The following is a 25,008-nucleotide window of genomic DNA, read 5'->3' as shown; positions in this document are numbered from 1 at the left end:
ACAGGGACTGAACCAATGGTTCTCACATTAGACTTCTGGAACACTTGTTAAAATGCAGGCTCCCAGGCTGCATCCACAGGGATCTGAGTCAGTAAATCTTTTGAAGGAATCTGAAAGTCTATATTTTTAATAACAACTTAGGTAATTTTTATGTAAATGGTCCACATAAACACTGCTACACACTGTACTAGGCAATCAAGTTCCCCGTCTGTATAATAACAATGTTTGCAAATTAATGTTTTTATTAACCTTTAATCATCAAAGGAAGATGAGAAAGTATCCAGCAAAAAGGAAAGTGAACAGTCATTTTAGAAAGATTTAAATGAAAAAACAGTTAAAACCATTGCAGTTCTGAAAGAGAACACTTCAATCCTTGACAGAACTGGTTAAGTGAAATATTAATTAATCTATTTTTCTTATACTGTGAAGGTACAAGTTTTTGTCTAGATAACCTTAGGGAAATTGTACCCTGTTTTCCTGGTGGAACGTCATACAGTGAAGTCACCCTATGTTTCAGGTTTCCGCTTTCAATGCCAGTTACTCGGATTCTGGACTCTTCGGGATTTACACTATCTCCCAGGCTGCAGCTGCTGGGGATGTAAGTTGCAAACTCACCAACTCTCACAAATAAGTTTTTTTCCCCACCATTAACATATTTTTAGTTAAAACATGGAATGTTTGAATGCCATGATTTATCAGAACTCTGTGTAGTATGATTTGCTGAAGTGCATCTGCTGTGGGGAAGCTTAAAAATTTATACTGGTGCTTCCAGGAAAGAGGAAGGAAATGCCTCCTTGGTATTTTAGTTCTGTTTGGACAAATGGCATTGAGTTGGCTCTGAGACATCTAAATTAAGAACCCAGGAGAGGTCAAGCCTGAGATGTATATTTGGGAGTCCTTAATAAGGAGATTGTGCTAAAGTTGGGGTTATGTGAAAGATGGTAGGCGAGGAAAACGAAGCTCGAGTTCTGGGAAACACCGCCATTTAAGGAGCAAATGACTAAGGCAAATGGCCAAAAAACAGTAGGAAAAAGAAGAGAGAGAAACGTATATTTGGAGACTAGGAAAGAGAGAATCATTAATAACATTTTGATCCACTGTGGAATAATATCATTTCTTTAGTTACCACAAAGAGGTCTCATAGTTTTAGCAAACTAGTACATCATTGGTGATCTTATCAGTTTTCACCAGAGTAGTGGAAATGAGCTAAAATTTATAGTGATTAAGGAATGAGGCCGGGCGCGGTGGCTCACGCCTGTAATCCTAGCACTCTGGGAGGCCGAGGTGGGCGGATTGTTTGAGCTCAGGAGTTCGAGACCAGCCTGAGCAAGAGCGAGACCCCGTCTCTACTAAAAATAGAAAGAAATTATATGGACAACTAAAAATATATACAGAAAAAATTAGCCGGGCATGGTGGCGCATGCTTATAGTCCCAGCTACTCGGGAGGCTGAGGCAGGAGGATCGCCTGAGCCCAGGAGTTTGAGGTTGCTGTGAGCTAGGCTGAAGCCACGGCACTCTAGCCTGGGCAACAGAGTGAGACTCTGACTCAAAAAAAAAAAAAAAAAGGAATGAATGAGAAGAAATGAAAGGTTGGTGTGGGCTGGTGGAGCTTAGACTTGCAGGGAGTAGACTGGTAGTTTTAGGAGAGTTTACATTGAGAGATTAAGTTGGAAGAGAGGAGCAGATATAGGAGTTAGGAAATTATAAATGGCTCAAGTCTAAAAAAGCAAGAGCAAATGGGATCCAAAGTACAAATGGACATTTGGAAACAAAGCCTAATGTTAGGAGGAGAAGATGTCAGGAAGATAAGGGAAGTACATGCTTGGTGAGGTAGGAAGCTGAGCTGTGTTTTGAGAGAAGGAAGGAAAGTTTAAAGAAAATAATGAGGTTTGGGACAAATGAAGGGCTAGATGGGCATCACCAGCAGGGTAGGTGTCTCCTTGAAGTGAGAGATAATGAATTCGTACTACAGTCAGGTCTGCTTTATAATTTTCCTTCATTAGCATTTACTAGTTTACTAGAGAAATGGAGGAGGCAGGTAGTAGGCTTAGTCCCGGGTTGGAATCCTGCAAAGCGAGCGGGTCAGGAGCATGAGGGGATAGCAAGGGAGTCAGGAGCACTGGCAAGAGTGACCGAAGGGACAATTCATGGATCTAGGCTAGATAGAGAAGTGAAGCCAGAGGGCCTGAAAAATTGAAAGAAAATGGGCAAATGAAGGAGTGAGAGATCTTGATAAAGTGAAACAATAAGGACAGCATGATTAGAGACTGAGGTCGGGGGTCTTGGAATTGAGGGTTTCAGAGGTAGGGCAAGTCTAGGTTATGTTCAGGCCTGGGATGTGGCTATGGAAATGGGCAGCTAAAATGAAGGGGAAATCAAGGTCCTAGAATTTAGATGATCAGAGAGAATAGCAAGTAACAGACCCAGAGTGGTGCCAGGGTTGGGATGGAGAAAACTGTGGGCCAGGTTTATTAATTTATTTATCCAACAAATATTTACCCAGCACCCAAGCACTGGAACTTGATTCCTTCTAGACTCTGGCATTGCAAGTGTGGACAAGCCTTGCAAATTGGGTGTGTATGGATCACGACTTTCTTAGTGAATAGTAAGAGATAGCAGTATTAATTGCATGACACTGTGAAAGTCTGGGGAAATTTAAGAGGTGCTTATTCTTTAAAGGTGATTAGAGATCCATGTGTTTGCTCTCCCTTAAAGGAAGAGCCATCCTCTTCAGCCATCCTCTGCCACTTCACTTTTGGAGGAAGCTTGGCTACTTAGAAACTGTTAAGTTCTACAAACAGCTGCTTTGTGGAACATAGGAAGAATAAGGAACATATAGTGACCACAGAATTCTGAATGGACACTCCTGTTTCTCTGGCACTAACCTTCCATCCTGTGTTTTTGCCTTACTAGAGGAGCATTTGATTGTTGCGGGAGACTGGCACTGACCAAAGATGACCAACTTTTACCTATCTGTCCTAGGTTATCAAGGCTGCCTATAATCAAGTAAAAACAATTGCTCAAGGAAACCTTTCCAATACAGATGTGCAAGCTGCCAAGTAAGTTTCAGTATTAACTGTATGTTTCATATTTTAGTCATTTGAAAGTTATACTTTTCTAGTTAGAACAATGTTGTAGTATATGCTTATAAGGACTGAGAAGTACAGAAAAGTATTAAAAGGGAAATACACCCATATCCTACCACCTACAGATATAATTGTTAACATTTTGCTTATTTTCTTGACCATCATTTTTTAAACATAATCGTTAATATCATATATACAGATGCTCCTCGATTTACAATGAAGTTACATCCCAACAGACCCATCATAAGTCAAAAATATCCTAAGTAGAAAATGCATATAATATCCCAATAAAGCCACCATAAAGTCAGAAAATCATAAGTTGAACCACCATTTATGTCCCAGTGCACCTCGACTTACTATGGGGTTGTGTCCCAATAAACCTATTCATAAAGTTGAAAAATTGTAAGTTGGGGACTGACTGTATACTGTTATATCTTATCATGTTTATTATATTAATAGAAATTTGAAAATTATAAATGAAAAGACAAAAATGATCTGATTCCCTCCCAATTATTCCTCTTTTTTAAACATTATGATGATGTTTCCTTTTATTCGGATTACTAAAACTTGTCCAAACAAGATTCATTGGTGTTGTCAAAATACACTTGTATATTTTCTGCAGTTTGAAAGTATAAACTATAAAGGATATCTTTGGGCTTAAGACATTTTTGGTGCTCACTTTGGCAGCTCACATATTAAAATTGGACCGATACAGAAAAGATTAGCATGGCCCCTATGCAAGGATGATAATACAAATTTGTGAAGAGTTCCTTCCGTATAAATGAAAAAAAATTTTGTATTTCATATTACTTTCTTGGTGTAGATTCCCAAATGAATCAAAGTCGCATCTGAAAAGGTTGTACCAATTTATAATCACACCACTGGTATATGAGAATGCCTATTCCGCAATAACCATTGGCTGTTTCTGTTTTCTTTTTTCTGGAATGATTTATACCAAAAAAAGAGACCTGATTTTCTTTCTTTTTTTTTTTTTTTTTTATTTCATCTTATTGTTATGGGGGATTGATTTTCTTTTGTATTCTTTTTATAAGAAAGACTAAAATACTTGTCTGCTATCTGGTGATTTTTAAATTCCCACTATCGATGTTAAAAGTGCTAACGGCACCTCCAGTTCATTAGTAGTTCGGAGAGTTTCTCTAACAAAGAGACTTCGGACAAAGTTGGAAATCAGCCTGCATTTTCATACAGCACTTTAAGACATTTAAATTTGACTCCATTTACTTAGCACAATTCAAAATGTGAATCCTGCAGCTCAATTAGTCTTTATGATCATTTAGTATTGCCCACAGGGGAAGTAAGACAGGGTGAATTACAACCCAGGATGGAATAACTCTAGTCATTTCTATTCCCGTTAGTATTGTTAGTTTTACTGAACACATTACAAAACTACATCTCTTGTATTAGTACAACACAATTTATTAAATATTGTATACATGGAACCAAGGATTGATAGGAGGCAGTTCTCCTTGCTTGTACCAGAACAAAACATGATGAGAATAAATAGAAACAATGGATTAACTTAAGAAAAACTTGTTTATTTAATAAAATTAATTTTCTTTTTTTTTTTTTTTTTTTTGAGACAGAGTCTCACTCTGTTGCCTGGGCTAGAGTGCCATGGCGTCAGCTTAGCTCACAGCAACCTCAAACTCCTGGGCTCAAGCAATCCTCCTGCCTCAGCCTCCCGAGTAGCTGGGGCTACAGGCATGCGCCACCATGCCCGGCTAATTTTTTCTATATATATTTTTTTTAGTTGTCCAGCTAATTTTCTTTCTATTTTTAGTAGAGACGGGGTCTCGCTCTTGCTCAGGGTGGTCGCTTACTCCTGAGCTCAAACGATCCACCCGCCTCGGCCTCCCAGAGTGCTAGGATTACAGGCGTGAGCTACCGCACCCGGCCAAAATTAATTTTCTTAATAAGTGCAGCATAGTGCTTACAAGGTATGGCAATATGTAGAAAATGAAATTTTGCTTACTAATGTCAGGATATATTTGTTTTCTGCCATATTGGTAGAATTGATACTTTTTCTTATAAGACTCTTAGTCTTACTATAGTGAAAGAGAAAAAAAAACAAAATGCAGTCTGTCGAGTATCATTGCTGTAGGGACAAACTAATAACCTTTTGCTAAAGTTTATTGCAGGTAAAATCCTTTTTTAATTAAGCTGACAATGTGGTAAAATTGCTGCATTAAATTGTAATTATGTTTAAATGGAAGTCTTGCTATAGAGTGCCAGAGGATGATAGTTTATTTGGGGTTTAAATAACTCAAGTGCTTATTGAACACCATGTTTTATAAGGAATAACAGTTTCTTTCTGCGAGAATTATGAATTGGATTTTGTTTTGCTTTATTTCAAATTGATGTTTTTGTGCCCATATTTAAGCTTCTGGGACTTACAAGACCTGTGCTATTCTTCCCCACCACGCCCCATCTTCATTGAGATAGTGTTTGGGAGGAAATATATATATAAAATCAACATACAACATTCTGCGAGTGAACAATGCCTTAAGAACCCATGTAGGTGTCTTTCTTTAATAGAGGTGCCTGAAATTATCGCTACAAAAAAGTATCAGGAGCTACAAGTTAACTTCACTAATCAAAACCTCACACTAAAATAGTTTTACCTAGGCTGGGCACAGTGGCTCATGCCTTTAATCCTAGTACTTTTTGGGAGGCTAAGGCAGGAGGATCACTTGAGACCAGGAGTTCAAGCCCGATCTGGGCAACATAGCAAGACCCTTTCTCTACAAAGAATTTTTAAAAAATTAGCCAGCATGGTGGCACATGCTTGTAGTCCTAGCTAATCTGGAGGATCACTTTGAGCCCAGGAGTTCCAGGCTGCAGTGAGCTATGATCGTGCCACTGTACTCCAGCCTGGGCAACAGTGTAAGACCCTATCTCTAAAAAAAAATAAATAAAATGGTTTTACCTAGATCTAAGTTCTAGTCTAAAATCAAAGGGCAGTCTGTTGAGGTTTTAGTATAGTTTTGTACTGACAGTTTTCCAAATGGTAATATAAATAATAAAATATTTGATGAAATAAAGAAATGAATGAAGGACTTTAGCACTCTAAGCTGTTAGTTTGCCTGTATACCAAAATCATATTAAAGAGTTTTGGGGAACCGCATTTTAAAATTGTCTTGCTCCGTGGCCCAAGATGAACTGGCTTGACTACTTTACCCTTGGAAGAAACAAACAGGCCTTGGAAGAGGCAGCAACAGCTGGCCTGGATATCACAGAATTAATAGCAGAAGTTATTGAGACACCCCTGAAATCTGCCCAAACACAAAAGGTAATATAAGTGGATGAAGTGATAGTTGAAGAAGAAGAAAATAAACATTAGAATCTTCAAACTGCAAGTGTTAAAAGGTGTTCTCTATCTAAGAAGAGAACCCAGTTCATACCAAAAAAAACACAAAAGCAAAAGGTCAAGACAGTATAACACTGTTACCCTGCTGTGGACCATTTGGAGTTGTCTGTGATGAAACCAGCTCCAGGCCTGACCCCCAAGTTTGATACAGAGTCTTCAAGACTCCTGGCCTGCACACCCTAGCAGCCAGAGAGCAGATTTAGAATATAGACGGTCCCTAACTTACTGTGGTTCAACTTAAGATCTTTTTAACTTTACAGTGGTGCAAAACCATCACAATTTCAACATACGGTCATGCGTTGCATAACAACAGGGATATGTTCTGAGAGATGAGTCATTAGGTGACTTCTTCGTTGTGCAAACATCAGATTGTACTTACACAAACCTACATGGTATAACCTTCTACATTCGTAGGCTATGTGGTATAGCCTGTTTCTCCTAGGCTGTAAATTTGTATAGCATGTTACTGTACTATACAGCTCAAGGCAATTGTAATACAGTGGTATTTGTGTATGTAAACATAGCTAAACAGAAAAGGTACAGTTAAAATATAGTATAAGAGTTTTTTAAATAGTACACCTGTATAGAGCACTTACCATGAATAGAGCTTGCAGGATTGGAAATTGCTCTGGGTAGGTTAGTGAGTGGTGTGTGCATGTGAAGACTTAGGACATTGCTATACACTACTGTAGATTATAAACACTTGGACTACACTAAATTTATTTTTAAAAAAATAATAATTGGGCTATAATGTTACAGTGTCACTAGGCAATAGGAATTTTTCAGCTCCATTATAATCTTCTGGGCCCACCATTGTGTATATGGTCCATCACTAACCAGTTGTCATTATGCAGTACATGACTGTACTTTGAATTTTGATCTCTTCCTGCGCCAGCAATACATGTGATATTTAACACTTTTATTATAAAATAGTCTTCATGTTAGATGATTTTGCCCAACTGTAGGCTAATGTAAGTGCTCTGAGTACGTTTAAGGTAGGCTAGGCCAAACTATGATTTTCAGTAGTAGGTTAGATGTATTAAATGCATTTTTGACTTACAGTATTTTCAATTTACTATGGGTCTATCGGGACATAACCCCACCATAAGTTGAGGAGCATCTGCACGTCAGTGAATGGCAGCCCTGTCACTGACAGCAAAGAGATCTTCCTCGCTGTGTCAGTGGGCAGCAGAAAGAACATGCCATTACTACTAGCCAGTGACTTGCAGAGGATCCATATTGTACAACTGGATCCAGAGGCCTTGGGAAACGTCAAGAACCTTTCTAGCTGTCCTCCCCAAATCTGCAGCAGCATACGGACCCACAGATGAGAAGCCGAACTGCACAGGATGGGCCTTCACTAGCGACTTCTGGAACCCTGAAGAGATTTCTTCCATTCAGGCTTATTATTTATTATGTTCCAGAGCAGGGAGCAGTGTTTTTCTTGGGGAATTCAGGAAGGGGGACGACACGCTGTTCCCCCATCCATTAAATAAAGCTTTGTTGTTCATGCTTCCTCCCACCCCTAAAAAAATTGCCTTGCTCTGTAAAACTAACTCCTGTCTTTTATTGAACAGGAACAAGCTAAAAGCTGGATACCTAATGTCAGTGGAGTCTTCTGAGGGTTTCCTGGATGAGGTTGGGTCCCAGGCTCTAGTTGCTGGTTCTTACGTGCCACCATCCACAGTCCTTCAACAGATTGATTCCGTGGCTAATGCTGATGTCATAAATGTAAGCAAATGAAAACTTATGATTTAGCAGAGAACTTAACTTTAATGATCCAATTGCAGAAAGAATATATAAGTGTCCTCGGGCTGTGTATGCTATTCCTGTGTTTGATGCCTGTCTACCTAGTGTGGAGGCAGGAGGGCTCCTTGCCATCAGATCTGCAGGTAGCTTCCTTATCAAATCAAGGGTGTTTGTGTCTTCCTTGTTCAAATAAATTACCATTAGGTTAAGCTGTTTTGAATTCTTAGAGATCAAGAAGAGTTGAAATATTGGCAATTTCATATGATTTCAACCTAAATAGTAAGGTTTGCTATTTTTCCTTTTCACCGACAAGAAATAAACTCTGTCCTGCCAATCCTTCACTATCCAGCATCTCAAGATTTTCTTTACTCTTCTCAGCCTAAGACATTTCTCCTGCTCTTGCTGCTGCTGTTGGGTTTTTTTCTCACATATATTATTTTTCTCTACAAGATCTGAGTTGTTTTGAGGGCAAGGACTATTGTACTTCTTTGTATTCCCTACTGTGCCTATCAAGCATATGAACTGCAGAATCAACTCGAAGTCAGTAGGTTTTCCCATTCCCTTCTACATTAAAAATGCCAATTTGCCTTCCATTGTAGAAGTCTCAACCATCTTCTCACCAACAGGTCTACCTTATATAGGGACAATAGGGTTAGAAAAAAGAAGAGTATTTCAAGATCGTAACCCTGGCTGGATTTCCTTTGGCCTCTAAGTTCATCGTTACTTACTCTTCCAAATGGCTGCCCTCACCTTATATACCATCATTATGGGAGTCCCATCCAGCTGCCTCCAACACCATTTCTTCTCTATTAAAAAAAGCAGGCCTGAGATAATGTGGGGGTTGTAGCTCTATCTAGACCTGCCTCATGGTATTACACTAAACCTAAACAACCAGGCTTTGAACTTGAAGTACTGGTGCAAAAAAATGCTAGGATATAAAGTTTGACTATTCAGTTAACAATCAATGTATTTGGATTGACCCAGATAGTTTGGCATTGTAATACAGACATGGGAAAGTACAGCCCTGCGGGAAGCCTTGCTGCCCTGTTTGGCAATGTCATGAAGTTTTCTTTATCCCCCTTTTAACAGCTGCCCTCTTTTCTAGAGCACTGCTCTTGCTCACTTAGTTACACGTATGGTGGAACCTTCAGAAAAATAGCAGAGCTTCCTTCCCTCGTTGTCACATATTAAAATAAACACCAGCATCTCGTAGTTAATTTGCACAAGCGACTATTATAGAATTGCTGGTTTAGAATGTCCTATACATAAACTCTTGAAATGACAGAATAAATAAGTTTATCCACTTGATGACATTTATTGTTATTTCTGTTAACTGTCTTTGTTTGTTTGTTTGTTTGTTTAAAGGCCGCAAAGAAGTTTGTTTCTGGCCAGAAGTCAATGGCAGCAAGTGGAAATTTGGGACATACACCTTTCGTTGATGAGTTGTAATATTGAAGCACATATTACAGGAGAGAGCTGAACATTCTCTCTGCCCCGAGCAGCAAACATATGAAAGTCAGAAGTCTCTAATATATTTATCTTTTTTTAATGAGGTAAAATACTTTAAAGCATAAATTCTTCCCAGATGACCTAAAGTCAATAAAGCATTCTGTTTAAATTTTTCTTGCATTTTTCCTAATCAGTTAATCAACAAGTATTTATTGTATGCTGATATCTTTGTTTTAGATGCTATAAAAGACAAAAGAATATAATTGAGTACAAAAGCATCAGAAATTATTAAAATTAAGGCCAAGTGACTATCAGGGTAAATAGTTCCAGATTATTATCAGTGGCTTTTTAAGATAAAAGCAAGTTCAAAATCTGTCATTTGGGGTACAGTTAAGTGGTCTGGTTTTTATCCACTTTTGCCTTCTTTGTATTAAAATTGTTTCTGAAAAACATAAATTCCCTATCAATCATACTCTGTATTCCCATTACTTCATTTTATATGTCTGATTTATCTTCATTGGGAGAGTTTGGTTTTTCTCTCCTTTCCTTCTCTCCCTTGTCTGTTTCTATCCTGTCTTTTTCAAGTAATGCACTCTCGAGGCATAGTATTCCATGGTATACATTTAAAAAAGAGAAAAAAGAAAGAAAACTCTCAGTGCAACATTCAAAGTAAAAGTATGGTTGAAAAAGGGCAAAAAATTGTAATGTGAACAGCTAGCCAAAGAGTGAATCTTGGTTATTTTTTTTTAAGTAGGGCTCTTGAAGTTGCGGGGGAAGGGAAATTAGATCTCTAGACTTATTTAAAAAAAAGAGAGAGAGAGAGAAACTAAAGAAAAAAATGAGGTATTTAAGTGAAGTTCTCTATGTTCAGACATTCTGATATTAGGTTCCTCTACTGCATTTTCTAAAAGATGAGAAATTCTTTACAGGAAGTAAGAGTCTTGATGATTTGAATGATGTTACTATTTTGAGAATAAAATTTGTGAGGCTTGCAAGACCCCAGGGATGTCTTTAGATAATCACGTTGAGGGAGGTCTCTGAAGGCTTTACAGTGCAGTCATAGGAGAGATTTGGTAAGTGTGTACATATTACTGTAAGTATAGCAAACCTGCACCTGGTGATGCACAAAAATTGGATGATTTCAAGATATAAATGCTTGTATGATCACAGATTTGCAAACCACTGCCTAATCAGCCTTTGACACTGGTTGACCTTTGCCCTTTTCAACTTGGGCATAGTCTTCCAGCCAGAATGCATCTGAGGCTGAGGAAGCCGAGGAGGAGGAGCTCTCATTGTCTTGCTTCACCATGGTCCAGTATGGAGAAGGGGCTCTCACTTCTTTCTTGTGATCTCCATGAATTATCACATCACAGTTAATGTCTTTTCCTACACTAATAGTCTGGTTCTTCTTTTTATATCCATGCCATTCTCTGGAGATGGATATTGGTCTCCTTGCAGAGTGATGCCCAGTTGACCGTGAATAATTATAGTGTTTAAGTCTTTTATCTAAAACTACATCTTCATTGTCATCACTGCTTGTGCAAGATTCATCTTTTGCCTGCCCAGTTTTCTTTGGTGTGCTGAAATGAAAAGAATAGTGAATGAAATAATGGATTCTTAATGTCTGAACATTTATGATCCCCTAACAAGATGTCTTATAACTTACTTTTGCTAATAAAAGATACAGTTTAGCCTGAACGCTACCTTTCTGTGTCGTTGAAGTCTTTCTGTTTTTAAGAGTACCTTTAATTTTTTTTTTCTGTTCCTAAACAGAAATCAAATTCCACCTTAAATTATTTCACACTACTTTAAAAAGCTTTGCCACAGACTTATCCCAAACTGCTGACCAGAATGTCAAGAGGCATTAAAAGGTGGGTTAATTTCACTGCAGCTAGAGTGACAGGTTCAACCTGGCCATCTCCTCCTGAGAACTCTGTTCTCGTGGATCCCATGGTAACGGCAGAGGACATTACTGATTTCCAGGGGACTCAGGAAATAGTGGGCCTCGGGGATCTTTAACGTGCTCGCCATCCATAAGTCTTTCAGTCTTTTATTCTGCCGACGCTGCCACACAGAGCAGCATTCTTTGCCTCTCTTTTGGGTTTACAGATGTGAATTTGAAGAACACCCTTCTAACCAGATGTCTTCTGTCATCCACTATTCCATTTCTCTGTTGTCATCCAAAAGCTTTAAAGGCTTTTTTTGTTACTTTCCCCAACTATTGGCTTTCTTGATTATTGAAACTTGGGTGATGCTCACCTGCTGGCAGCTACAAGCTTCTGAACTTTTCTAATGCCTACAGTACCTGTGCTCGCTATTATTAATACTTTCCAGAACAAATGCTGTCACCTGCTTGCCTCCATCCTGGCTAGTGCCCAGTAGAATCAAAACCAGATCTTTCTCATTACAAACCTCTGGTACATTCTCACCCCCTGACCTGTCAGACTTGCTAGTGTTATCACTGACACCCTTGACATTCTGCCTGTCTGATTTGCTTCCAAGAATTTGAACAGCTTTCCCTAAAGTTTATCTCTTCTAGTAATAAACGATTGATACTGAGTCATTTTTACTGAGAGCCACTAGTCTTAAATTGTGTGATTTTCTTTATCCTTAAATTGTGTGATTTTTCAGCTGTGCAAAGAGATTCAGAAAATCTCAGGAGGGGAACAGTTTGCCTTCAGACACATCCAGGTCTTCCTGAATAGCACATGGATGAAAAAAAAAATGCAGATTACTTTTTTTTCAGACTCCAAGGGGTCTCCTTGTGTATTATTAGGTAACCCTAAAAGACAGGTAGTAGGGCTGGCTTTATTGAACTGGCATTAGGTAATAAAGCCACAAGCCAGCAGAGGTCAGGGTTGGCTAGAAACAAGTTTTTATACCACTAGGCCTGCCTAGAGCATTGTATGGAATATTCTCTGCAGTGTGCACAGAGTGCCATTTTCTCTCAAAGAAGATCATACCGACTTTGTAAAAAAAAAGCCTTTTCCTTTCCCTTCTTCCCTTTCCCTGTCACCTTCCACATACGTTACCGAAGTGCGTTAGATAGAAGTACTTTGCTTAATTAAGAAAGGGATTCAGAACGTGCGTGTTACTGTTCCTTAATTTGGTGGGTTTAGCCTCATACTGAAGTTGTGTTGTTCTCTCTGTGTGTATCTTTTTGCTTTTGAGTGGTCAGTCTGCCATCCTTAGATTTTAATATTACGAATCTCAAACTCCTCTGTCTAATGAAAATGCTTAGAACATAGTTATTCTATAATCAAACGGTTAAGAGCTCAGGCTTTAGAGCTGTGCTCTCCAATACAGGGGCTGTTAAGTTTATTTTTTTTTTTTTTATTTTTTTTTTTTTTTTGAGACGGAGTCTCACTTTGTTGCCCAGGCTAGAGTGAGTGCCGTGGCGTCAGCCTAGCTCACAGCAACCTCAAACTCCTGGGCTCAAGCGATCCTCCTGCCTCAGCCTCCCGAGTAGCTGGGACTACAGGCATGCGCCACTATGCCCGGCTAATTTTTCTATATATATATTTTTAGTTGTCCATATAATTTTTTTCTATTTTTAGTAGAGACGGGGTCTCGCTCTTGCTCAGGCTGGTCTCGAACTCCTGACCTTGAGTGATCCACCCGCCTCGGCCTCCCAGAGTGCTAGGATTACAGGCGTGAGCCACCGCGCCCGGCCTGTTAAGTTTAAATTGATTAAACTGGAATAACATTTAACACTCCTCCATTGCAGTCCCGACATTTCAACGTGTGGCTAGTGGCCATCATATGGGACAACGCAGATGTAGAAAGAACGTCGCCACCACCGCAGGAAGTTCTTACTGAGCGTTGCTGCTCTAGAGACAGGCCTGTGCCATTTAGCCCTGTGCCACCTGCAAGTTTACACTCTCCTCTCTGGGCTTCGGCTTCCTTTTCTGTATTGTAAAGCATTTGTTGCAGTCCCCGCCACATAGTAAGCAATGAATATGTGTTCATTATTATCGTTAATGGTTTTTAATCAAGTTAGGATAGCTTTGGTCACTGGGAGAAAAAATTTCCTCAGTCTGATCTGAAGGAGACAGCTGATACCCAGGGTCTGGCCCACGCTCACCACGTGGAAATGCAGGCCCATCTTCTGATTTTTCAGGAGAAACCAGACATCCATCCGGGTTCTTTCCCTGAAATCTTAGATTTGTAAATTTGGCAACTAATACAAGTATTTTTCATTTATAAAGTTCTGAAATATACAGAAAAGTATGAAAAACAGTTTAATGAAAACAATGATAAATACCTTGGTAACCACCACCCAGGTCAAGAAATAGACTGTTACTGGCCCCTGGTCCCCGTGTATCTTCCTTGCTCTCTATGGGTGACTGCTCTTACGGGTTTTTAAAATTCTGTGGGCGCTGAGCAGGGCACATCTGTGGGCCGTATCAGTCCATTGGGCCACAAGCTGGAGTCTCTGAAGTAAGTTTATGTAATACGGGTCATTTTCTAGTCTTTGTCAAGTCCCTAGATATTTCTTCTAGTGCATCCCACTAAGCAAATGTGCAATAGTGCTCAGAAATCCTGAAAGAATTATTAAGAGCCACTCTTGCATCAGAGCACGGAATTTGTCACTGTAAGAAAAGGATCTCAAATTCTACATGCTCTCATGTTCTATGGAACATTTCCTCATATATCTGATCCTCAGAAGATTCCTTATTATTTCTGCATTACATATAAAGAAGCAGCTGAGATTCAAAGCTGGATTTCAGTTTTTCACTCACTCTTTCAATAAATGAGCCATCGACCACATGAAAATCCTATGAGAGTTTTGACTAAGCAAGACAGACTCAGTCTGCACACGTGGAGTTTACATTCTCCCAGGAAAACAGTAAACAATTGATTACACAGATGATTTAATTAAAATTGGGGTAAATGTGAAGGAGATACACAAGAGTGCTGAGAGCATATGACAGATGGGCCTGTTTTTAGGAAAGCCTCTTGGAGAAAGTGCATTGTGAACCTTCAAGGATGAGTACTGAGGGGCAGAGTTCTAAGCATGTTTCAAATGGAGAAAAAGAAGTTCAAAGGCCTTGGGGTGACAAGCAACACAAGGCAGAAAGCTGAAAGCTACAGTGGGCTGGAGAGGGATGGGGAGAGCAGTATGAGATGAAGCTGGAATGGTATGCAGAGGCCAGCAGAACCATGGAGAGAAGTTGTAGGCCAATACAAAGATTCTGGCATTTATCCTAAGAACAAAAAGGTCTTTTTGTAGGAACATGCCATGATGAGATTTGCATTATAAAATGCGGGGAGTTAGCTACGCTCCCCGCAAAGAGGTCCTTTTCTCTTTGTTCTGATCAGATCTCTAAGTTGACTACGCCAGTTTGCAGGGAGTTAGCTACGCTCCCTGCAAAGAGGTTTTTTCTTCCGATCAGGTCTCTCAGGCAGGGGTCATCGCAAAGGATGAAAAATATAGTAGGAAACAGAAATAAAAATATAAAGTAATGGCAATAATAATACATAGAGCCAAAGATATAGTTTATAAAGTAAAAGTTTATGAAAATAGATAAAGGAGGGTATCCGGATGGAAATATTTTACCCGCATCAAATATTTCCCCGACTGAAACTCCACACAGGTATTATATAGGGTACATACAGGCTCCGGTTGCCAAGGGCAACGGGATTTTGATACTAACAGGCAGTTTGCTTTAGGGTCAAAGTCTCCTAAAAGGCTACTACAGATCCTTTAACTAACTCTAACCAGGGGAACAATGGGTTATAAAATCGTCTTGGGGCAAACTTCTAAGTTTTATGATAAGGTTATTACTTTAGCAACAAACAGAGACATCTTGGCTCTGGTGATTGTGTTCTTGGAGACAGAGATGATCCCAGAAGTCAACATGGGCTGTGCTTTGTGTTAATTACTTTAACCACATGGTTCCATCTGGGCCCGGCTTGGGCAATAGCATATCTATCTGATTAGCTCTCATCTCCGGGGGTCCACCTGTCAGCAGCACCGGCAATCTTTGGTCCTAAGGGAGGCCTGCCTTGTCTTTCAAAACAGGTGAGAACCAAAGGCCCAGTTTACAGCTGTCTCCTTGAGATGCAGCTTCTACTGACCAGCAAGATGCCCTCCTGAGATGAGGCAGCTCTTGAACTAACACATTTATTTTTTCCTTAAGGCAAAGCCTTATTTGACTTCTGAAATCAAATCCTGTCTCCAGAAATACAGGGGGCATTTCTACAACTCAGTATTCTTAGGCTCAACAATAAAAGGATCATCCTGTGTGGAGAATAAAAACGGGGCAAGAGTAGATGTGGGGAGAGACCAAATGGTGGCTTTGACTGGAGCAGTAACAATGGCCAGGGAGAGAAGTAGACACTTGTGAGAAGACAGAAGGTAAAATGACAAGTCTTGGTGATTGGTGGGGGCGGGGGTGGAGGAGAGAGAGAGAAATCAAGCACAAGCCCTACATTTCTGGCTTGATCACTGGAAGGTAGATAGATCACTGGTGAGCTCGCTTTTGATTTTAAGCATAATGAATTTGAGTTGTTTATGATACAACCATATGGATATGTCAAGCAGGTGTTTAAATATATAAGTTTGGGCCGGGCACAGTGGCTCACACCTGTAATCCCAGCACTTTGGAAGACCAAGGCGGGAGGATCCTTGAGCCCAGGAGTTCACGGTTACGGTGAGCTATGATTGTGCCACTGCACTCCAGCGTGGCTCAGACAGCGAGACCCTGTTTCTAAAAAAATAAAATAAATATGCAAGTTTGGAGATAACACAACTTGGACGTGATTAGTGTATCGATAGTTTATAGACACCACAGGCGTCAAGAAGGTTGCCTAGGGAATTTAGAGAAGAGAGCCGAGGGAACAAAACCTTGAGGAACCCCAAAGTTGGGTAAAAGGAGACCAAGAGGAAATGACCAGAGACAACAGGAGAATCAGGGGAGTGTGGCATCACAGAAGCCTGGGGAAGACAGTATTTCAAGAAGAGTCAGGGTGGGAAGTTGTAAAGTGTCTAAGGCTGCTCAGAAGCCAAGTAAGATCAAGACACAAGGTCCACTAGGATCGGCAGTATGAAGGCTGTGGGTGGCCCTGGGAAAAGGCCTCTCGGCGAGGGGTGAAAGCCATGCCCAGACTGAGCTGGGTTGGGGAGTGTCTGGGAAACACTGATGTGTCCTGAGGAGACAGAGATGTCTAATCCAGCTCTTCCAACAAGCATGGTAGGGGAGGCGAGGGACAGGGCAGTGGCTGGAGCAGGCAGGGAGAGGGAGTGGAGTTGAGGGAGGGTTTGCTAAGATGGGAGAGGCTTTAAAAGGAAGGCTTAAATGTTATTGGGAAGGACCCAGAAAGAAAAAAGTTGAATACGCAAAAGACAAAAGAGAAAATAGGATTCACAACTAACGTTTTAAGGACTGATTTGGGAAAGAGGGGCACAATGCAGGTAGGTGTGGGGACAGAGTTCCCAGTGGGGGACTTGTTTAACTCCAAGGTGCCTTTATCATGCTGCCTCATAGTAGATCCCACAGATTGTCCTTTCCAAAAACCAGCAAATTATTCCGGCAGTGTCACCAACGCTTCCTACCATGGTCCTTACCGTTAGGTAATTCTCACATTAAACCAGGACCCTGTACCTCATAGACCCCTGGGGTTCTGTATTGTAACAAAGAATTCCTAAAGTGAACTACTTACTGTGGTACTGGGAATTTGGTCTCCGGGATTAAATCGTATATTTCTTGCCAATCTTGGGGTATGTCAATAAAATCTCGGTAAACCTTGATTTGTAGCACTGTTCCTATGGTGATATGATGCAAGAGCTTTAAAAATTCCCGTAGAGTATATCCTAATACATTGGCATGGCCAACACTGATCAGAACATCACCTGAAGAGTGAAAAAAAAAATTATCAGAACTAAGATAATGGTTGAAAGGGGCGATATTGATCTTTGGCTTTACTGTGAAGTATTTTATGGGTTCATATTCTTGGTTAATTTTGAACCAAAACCAGGCATCAACCTTTATTTAATAAAGATGTTCATCTCTGTAATATGAGTGGCCTGTGCATAATGAAGAATGCATGCAAGATGTTTCTTAATAGCAGTGTGATGGTAGACATTATGTTTTTGAGACATTTCCAAAGTTCTTGGTGTGACAAAGGCTAAAAACCACTTATAATCTGAACTGTCCTGGATAGAATGGATTTGACAGCTAGGTCCCCTACTTTAGAGCAATGTAGGACAGAGAGGGACCAGCTCTGATGCAACACTGGGCTTAAATCAGGAATTGCACTGCTCCCCAAAAAAGCCTCCAAGGATGCCAAGGACAAATTTCCATAGTTGTAAATCCGACCAGAAACAAAAGTTCCCAGAATTCAAGAAAGTGAATACTTAGAAGGGTGGAAAAGAACCTTCTACTTTGGTTTTAAGAAGTAGCTAGGGGTAAAAAAAAAAAAAATCCACCAAATATCTAAAGCTAACTTGAGAATGAAACAAGGCTACCTGCAGATTGTGCGGCATGAAACAGCTGCTCATCCTAGGGAGGTTAATTACAATGGCAAAAAAAAACCCTCACTAGAGGAGCTCTTGCCTACTATTAAAAGGAGTGTTTATAGCTGAAAGCTATGGCTTGGCATTCTGTTTAATTATGTTGTAATAGGGTGACTTTTATCAAGAGGGCAGAAAATAAACAGCTTAATTCCCTGACCGTTCTGGCTGTAAACCAAACGTGTCAGCGTATGAATGTGATTACCCTGGCAATAGATATTAACATTGCCCTTCACAGGGCTGGGCGAGGTGGCTCACGCCTGTAATCCCAGCACTCCGGGAGGCTGAGGCAGGAGGATGTCTTGAGCTCAGGAGTTGTGAGACTGGCCTGAGCAAGAGCGAGAGCCCATCTCTACTAAAAATAGCAAAATTAGCCAGGCGTGGTGACGCACACCTGTAGTCCCAGCTACTCAGGAGGCTGAGGCAGGATTGCTTGAGCCCAGGAGTTTGAGGTTACAGTGAACTATGATGACACCACTGCACTCAGGGTGACAGAGGGAGACTCTTGTCTCAAAAAAAAAAAAAAATGCCCTTCATAGAGATACACCAATTTTGTATTTATGAACACCAACCTCATTACACATTTGTTTTCTGTTTTAAGGGGCTGTAGGAATGACATTATGTGAACTTTGTCTCAGTTATGTATATTAAATCAACCTTGCAGCAGCCAAGCCACTGCTGAAAAACAGATTTTATTTATTTTTCTTCATCTCTCCCAATGAAGGTGTAAGATCCCTAAGTTGCCTGTGGGTGGGGACCACATCTGCCTGGCTCACCACTGACTACACCCTCAGTGCCGAGCTGGGTGCCTGCATGCAGCGGGCATTCAGGAAATGCTTATTGGATGCATGTGGCCTGGGAAGAGCAGTAGCCAGTACATGACTTGTATTTACTGTCAAAGCCACATTCATTTCTTAAGACTTTTTGGGTATTAGAGTCTGTTGAAGCCATACTGACCAAAAAGGAATTTGAAGTTTAGCTAGAATACGCTAACACTAAACTAAATTAGGAAATCAAGAAGAAACCCTATCAGCAAACACCAAAGGGGAGAAATTTAAAGCACATGGATGAGAAATAATGGGAGGCAGTAGGGTCAAAGAAATAGCAAGTTTCTATGATTATCGCCTCCCAAAATCTCAGACTCATTGTCAAAAATGACTGAATTACAGAGACTTTGGAGGGGTGGACTTGTCACAAAGAGACGTGGAGCTCTGGATTTCTGTATTAAAATCTCATCTCTAGTTATTAGGCAATTGGCTAGAAAGGTATGGGCTTTCTAAGCAGACATGGGTTCAAATCCTAGCTCCGACCCCAGACTTAGTTGTGTATATTGAAAAACAAGTTAATTCATCTCTCAATGCCTATATTTCATTATCTATATTTCAGGAGTGTTGCAAACACTAGATAATAGATGTGAAAACACAGGCCGGGCGCGGTGGCTCACGCCTGTAATCCTAGCACTCTGGGAGGCCGAGGTGGGCGGATCGTTTGAGCTCAGGAGTTCGAGACCAGCCTGAGCAAGAGCGAGACCCCCATCTCTACTAAAAATAGAAAGAAATTATATGGACAGCTAAAAATATATATAGAAAAAATTAGCCGGGCATGGTGGTGCATGCCTGTAGTCCCAGCTACTCGGGAGGCTGAGACAGTAGGATCGCTTGAGCTCAGGAGTTTGAGGTTGCTGTGAGCTAGGCTGATGCCACGGCACTCACTCTAGCCTGGGCAACAGAGTGAGACTCTGTCTCAAAAAAAAAAAAAAGAAAACATCTTGCACAGTGGCCGGGACAAATACTCATTTATTATTCATTTATTAAGCACAGACACAATAAATGTACCAGTACTGTAGATAAGTCCTGGATTTTATTTTATTTTATTTTATTTTATTTTTTTTGAGACAGGGTTTCCTCTCTCACCTGGGCTAAAGTGCAGTGGCATCATCATAGCTCACTGCAACCTCAAACTCCCGGGCTCAAGCAATCCTGCCTCAGCCTTCCAAGTAGCTGGGCCTACAGGTGCATGCCATCACGCCTGGCTAATTATCCTATTTTTAGTAGAGACGGGGTCTCGCTCTTGCTCAGGCTGGTCTGAACCCCTGGCCTGAAACAACCCTCCCACTTTGGCTTCCCAAAGTGATGGGGATTACTGGTGCCAACCACTGTACCCAGCCTTAAGTCCTGGATTTAAAAGATTAATTCGAGACTGCCTCTGACTTCAGAGAGCCCACTAACTGTGGCTCCAACGTGAGATTCTGTGGCACAGGCATGAAGGCATACTCCTGTCTCACTCGAGCACCTGGGATTGTGTACCTGGATCATCCACCAGCATCTGTCATCTGACCCCAGAGAAGCTGAGGAAAAGAAGCAGAAAAGCCCATGGGATCTGTCCTGGAGTTCTCTTGGTCTAGGAAGTCCAGAACTCTCCTTTTGGCAATGTTTCCCAGCACCAAGTAGTGATATGTGGGGGAAACGCTTTGAATTTTTAGGTAAGGCAAACTGTTCCATAAAAGCGTAATTTATCTACTTTCTTCTTTAATCTATTGCTTCCAACCTAGCTGCAAATTAGAATCACATAAGGAGCTTTTAAAACATGAGCTTCCCTATCCCAATCAGAACCTCTGGGGACATGGGGCCCAGGTGTCTTAGTTTTAAAAGCTTCCCAGGTGATTCTAATAGGTAACTAGGGTTGCAAACCAGTGGTTTAATCCACTGGGACTCCTATATCTCAGTCATCTTTCATATTAAAAAAAAAAGACACAAGTCTAGAGAATCTGTAAGTAATAACAGCCTAACAGAAATTACTGCCAATAATTTTATAGCTTTTTAAACTTTAGTTTTAAAAGCACTTTCATGAAAATTGTTTCATCAAATTCTAGAACATCTGACAAAGATGGGATTATCCCAGTTTGGAGATGCGATGACTGAGGCCTAAAGGTTAAGTGACTTTGCCCAAGGTCAGAGAACTAGAAAGTGGCAGGGCAGGGGACTGAATTCAGGCCAGCTAACATAAAACAGTTTTTCCTTCTCACCACTTCACCATCCATTGTGGCTTCCCCACTCAGAGCACAGCCCTAGGCTCAGGCCAGGAACTCGGAAAACACATGTAGAACTGGATGGAAAATTCACTCACCCAAAGAGAGGCAGGGTGCTATTGGTAAAGACGATGGGCTCTAGAGTCTGACAGAGAGGGTTCAAATCCCAGCTCCTCAGTGTGACTGTGGACAAGTTACTAAATACCTGATTCCTTGTCTGTAAGATGGTTTAATGCAGACTCTCCCTCAGAGGTTGTGAGAATGTAATGAGATCATGCATCTAAATGTCAGCAGTGATTAATACTGCCTCCAAAAGAAAAAAATCTGCATGCACAGAGAGCCATAAGCTCTGGAGTCACCGTGCCTGTGTTTGTATAACACGCGCAACGTGCAGGTGAACCTGGATGAGGAACTTAATCTCACTGAGCCTCAGTTTGCTCACCTATAAAAGGGGATGATAATAACATTGCTACCTGAGGGGTTATTATAAGAATTAAGTGAATTAATACACCCAATAGGGAGAGTTATGCAAGTGATGCAATTGGCTGGCCCATAGAAAGTTCTCAACCAGTGTCGTCATGTCCTTATGGTTACACTGAAACCTCATGACTCAAGTCTCCCTGAAGGCAGATGGGAGGGAGGCATGCGGAGAGCACAGTCACCTGGCTGTAGTTTCCCGTCCTTCGCTGCAGCCCCTTTCTTAATGAGGTGAGTGATCTGGAGGTAGGGCCCGTGCTGGATGAGGATCAGGCCTAATCCCAGGCTGCCCACGGTGAGTTTGGTCTGCTGCGTTTTGCTCAAGTTGTGCACAGATGCCTTGACCTTGAGGCTGACTTGTCTTTCTGATAGAAAGAGGGGAGCTTGTTTCAGTCCTTCACCAAGACAGCAGCACGGCAGTAGTCAACAGGGTTCTGAAGCCAGAGCCCTGGGGCATTTATTTAACCTCCCTATTCCTGTTTCCTCCTCGGTAGAATGAGGATAAGAAATGTCCACCTCAGAGAGCTGTTCTGGGAATTAAATGGGACCATTAAAGGGCTATTGCGGTCCGGCAAGGTGGCTCACGCCTATAATCCTAGCACTCTGGGAAGCCGAGGCGGGAGGATTGCTCAAGGTCAGGAGTTCAAGACCAGCCTGAGCAAAAGCGAGACCTCGTCTCTACTAAAAATAGAAAAATTAGCCAGGCAACAGAGCACGTCCCTGTAGTTCCAGCTACTCAAAAGATGGAAACAGGAGGATCGCTTGGGCCCAGGAGTTTGAGGCTGCAGTGAACTATAATGACACCGCTGCACTCCAGCCCAAGCGATAGAGTGAGACTCTGTTCAAAAAAAAAAAAGAGAGAGAGAGAGAAAAGAAATGAAATGAAGGGGTCTGGAAGTTTAACTTGGCTTAAAAAAAAAAAAAAGAAAGAAAGAAAGGGCCATGGCATGTGTCATGGCAGTGACAGTAGAGAGGTGCACAGCAGATGGAACCAAAAAGCACTTGGGAAGACACCTGGAGCCCTGGGGACAATGGGTAGTTGTAGGAGTTGAAAAATGTTTTCTATAGAACCAAATCTCACGAGGAAAGTTTCAAGGACTGAGGATTGATTTAAAACAACAAGTTATTTTCCAGAGAGGGAGCTTCTAGGAGAATCCTTTTCAGTACCCAAGAGGCATCTGGGGAGATCACACCTTGCCAGCATTTCACACACAACTCTTTTCCATAAGGACAAGTGACAATTTGACAACTACAACTTGCCAAGCCTACATGACTGTGGAGTTTTTAGAGCCATTACTGAGTAAGGGACTCCCCCACATCCTGGCCCCCAGCTGTGGGGAGCTGGCGGGACTTATGGCCCTTTCCTCAAAACAAAGGTCCTAGCCCAGCTCCAACCCTCACCTTCCCCCAAACCACAGATGCTCTCTGTCTGGAAAATAAAACAATGTAGTATGAAAAAGATACTATCCTCAGGGACCCTTCAGGGTTCTGGGAGGATCTGGGGCAGGCCATGCCCTTCTGGAGCGCCTGGTTTCTAAGCATACTGAGAAGTCACATCTTAGGCAGGCTCTGACTGGTTCCAGCCCCAACTTGCAAATTCAGTGTGCTCATGATGTCACCTCCTGGGAAGCCCAGTTTCAAAAATAAGCGGGCTTAAGTGAAGGAAGCCAAACCCAAAAGGCTCCTTACTATATGAATGCATTTTCACGACCTTCTCCATGGAAAAGGCAAAACTATAAAAACAGACGGGGAGTGTATGAAAAGCTGGGGTGGGGGAAGTGTTGGCTGCAAAGGGGCAGCGGCAAGGTGATTTGGGGGGCGGTTGAACTGTTTCCTATGGATTGAGTTAGTGGTTCCACGTGGCTGTATGCGCGTCAAAACTCGTACAGCTGTGCTCTAAAAGATGTGGGGGATGGGGGTGGATCTTACTGTATGGAAATTAGACCTTGATAAACAAGAGGTCACCTCCCAGGCAAAGAGTGTGACGTTGCCATTTTACAGAGGAGGAACAGTGAGGAAGGCTTTGTCCCCAGGGCATCGCCCTCTCCCCACTCCCCAGGTACCATTTCTGGTTTTGCGGGTGGACCTCTCCATGGCCCCGGAAATGCGGGCGGCTCCGGAGGGCCTCCCGGAGCCGAGGCTGGAGTCGGTCCAATTCCCAACGGTTTGGAACCCTGGAGGCGCCCGAGCCCTGAGCTGACCGCAGGGACGAGGGGGCCGTGGGCTGCGCGCCTCGAGATGGCCGCCAGGGGGCGCTGCGCCGCCGTCGCCCAGAACTGAGCAACAGCGAGGTCAGCGCGGGGCCCCAGAGCACCCTGGAAAACGCGGCGTGGGGTTTGCACTCCGGTGCAGTGTGTGCAAACGTCGGTGGAGAAGAACAAAACTTCCGTGGGGACTTGCGCAGTGCCCGACTCACAGTGAGCTCTTCATTCATTCATTCTTGGCGAACCGTGGAAATGGGGAGGGAAAAAGGGTGTCTGAAAGACGTGAGGCGGCGGGCAGAGGAAGATCACAGGAGACGCTCGAAGAATCGTCGGAGATCGTGGAATACCTGGGACGGGGTATCCCCTGCTGCGCTCCTAATAGTGGTATTTTTAAAATATTGTTACACCAATCGCTTTGGAATTGCACTTTTTTTCATGGATGTTTTGAATGAGAAAGGGCTCAAGGGTGGCCTGAAAAAAAATGAGTCACTATTAGGAGAGGCACTATTAATGCTTCCTTCTTTTCTCCAAAGTAATCCTTCCTCCCACACACATTCACTCACACAACCAGTATTTACAGGAAGCCGATCTAGGGTTTGTGCTGATGCCAGGGACACCACAGTAGACAAGACAGACAACGGCTCTGTCCTCTGGGAACTTAGATTTAAAGAACAGATGAAATGGACAATTTTAGGAAAATATAAATCATCAAAATTAAATTCTAGAAGAAAAACAACATGATGAGGTAGATCTTATTGGCATCACCACTCTGATGCAACTGAGAGGCTAAACACCTGGCCCAGGGCAATCATCCCTTCAACAAGTGGAAACCAAGCACCTATTAGGTGTCGGGCACTGTGCAAAGTTCCCAGCTTATTATTCTGTTTCTGTGGCTTTGCCCAGACAATAAGCCAGGGTTGATTTCTCACTGGGTAAATCCCGTGTCACAGAGGCTTATACAAAGGGCTACTCTCAACCTCAAAGAGTCTCCTGCCAGTGGTTTATTGTTTTAGGTCATCTGTTTCCTCTTCCTGGTCTGGCAGGGTCTACCCAGATACCAGCTTAATGCTATCATAAACACATCCTTTTCCACCATTCTCCTATCAGTAGG

General features: G+C 41.9%; 2 protein-coding genes and 1 non-coding gene across 3 annotated transcripts in view; 2 read left to right on the top strand and 1 right to left on the bottom strand.

Moving 5' to 3' along the window:
* The window catches only part of UQCRC2 (ubiquinol-cytochrome c reductase core protein 2), a 28,415-nt gene extending 18,573 nt beyond the window's left edge, over positions 1 to 9,842 (top strand). The window contains exons 11-14 of the mRNA XM_069486836.1: positions 518 to 598; positions 2,984 to 3,060; positions 8,053 to 8,206; positions 9,590 to 9,842. Coding sequence (XP_069342937.1) covers positions 518 to 598; positions 2,984 to 3,060; positions 8,053 to 8,206; positions 9,590 to 9,673 — 396 coding nt within the window. The 3' untranslated portion in view covers positions 9,674 to 9,842. The remainder of the gene's footprint in view (positions 1 to 517; positions 599 to 2,983; positions 3,061 to 8,052; positions 8,207 to 9,589) is intronic.
* Positions 3,759 to 3,866, top strand: LOC138394919 (U6 spliceosomal RNA). Its single transcript, XR_011235436.1, has one exon. It is a non-coding gene; the product is annotated as a U6 spliceosomal RNA (small nuclear RNA).
* Positions 9,843 to 10,245: 403 nt separating the features above from the next.
* PDZD9 (PDZ domain containing 9) lies at positions 10,246 to 23,787 on the bottom strand. The gene is made up of 4 exons (XM_069486837.1): positions 23,757 to 23,787; positions 21,879 to 22,058; positions 17,339 to 17,528; positions 10,246 to 11,253 (listed from the first exon to the last, which is right to left on the bottom strand). The coding sequence occupies exons 1-4, from the start codon at positions 23,785 to 23,787 to the stop codon at positions 10,860 to 10,862; spliced, it is 795 nt and encodes a 264-aa protein (XP_069342938.1). The 3' UTR covers positions 10,246 to 10,859.
* Positions 23,788 to 25,008: the final 1,221 nt, after the last annotated feature.

The sequence above is a fragment of the Eulemur rufifrons genome, chromosome 14 (genome assembly GCF_041146395.1).
Source record: "Eulemur rufifrons isolate Redbay chromosome 14, OSU_ERuf_1, whole genome shotgun sequence".
Classification (NCBI taxonomy): Eukaryota; Metazoa; Chordata; class Mammalia; order Primates; family Lemuridae; genus Eulemur; species Eulemur rufifrons.
This window is presented reverse-complemented; position numbering and strand designations above follow the sequence as displayed.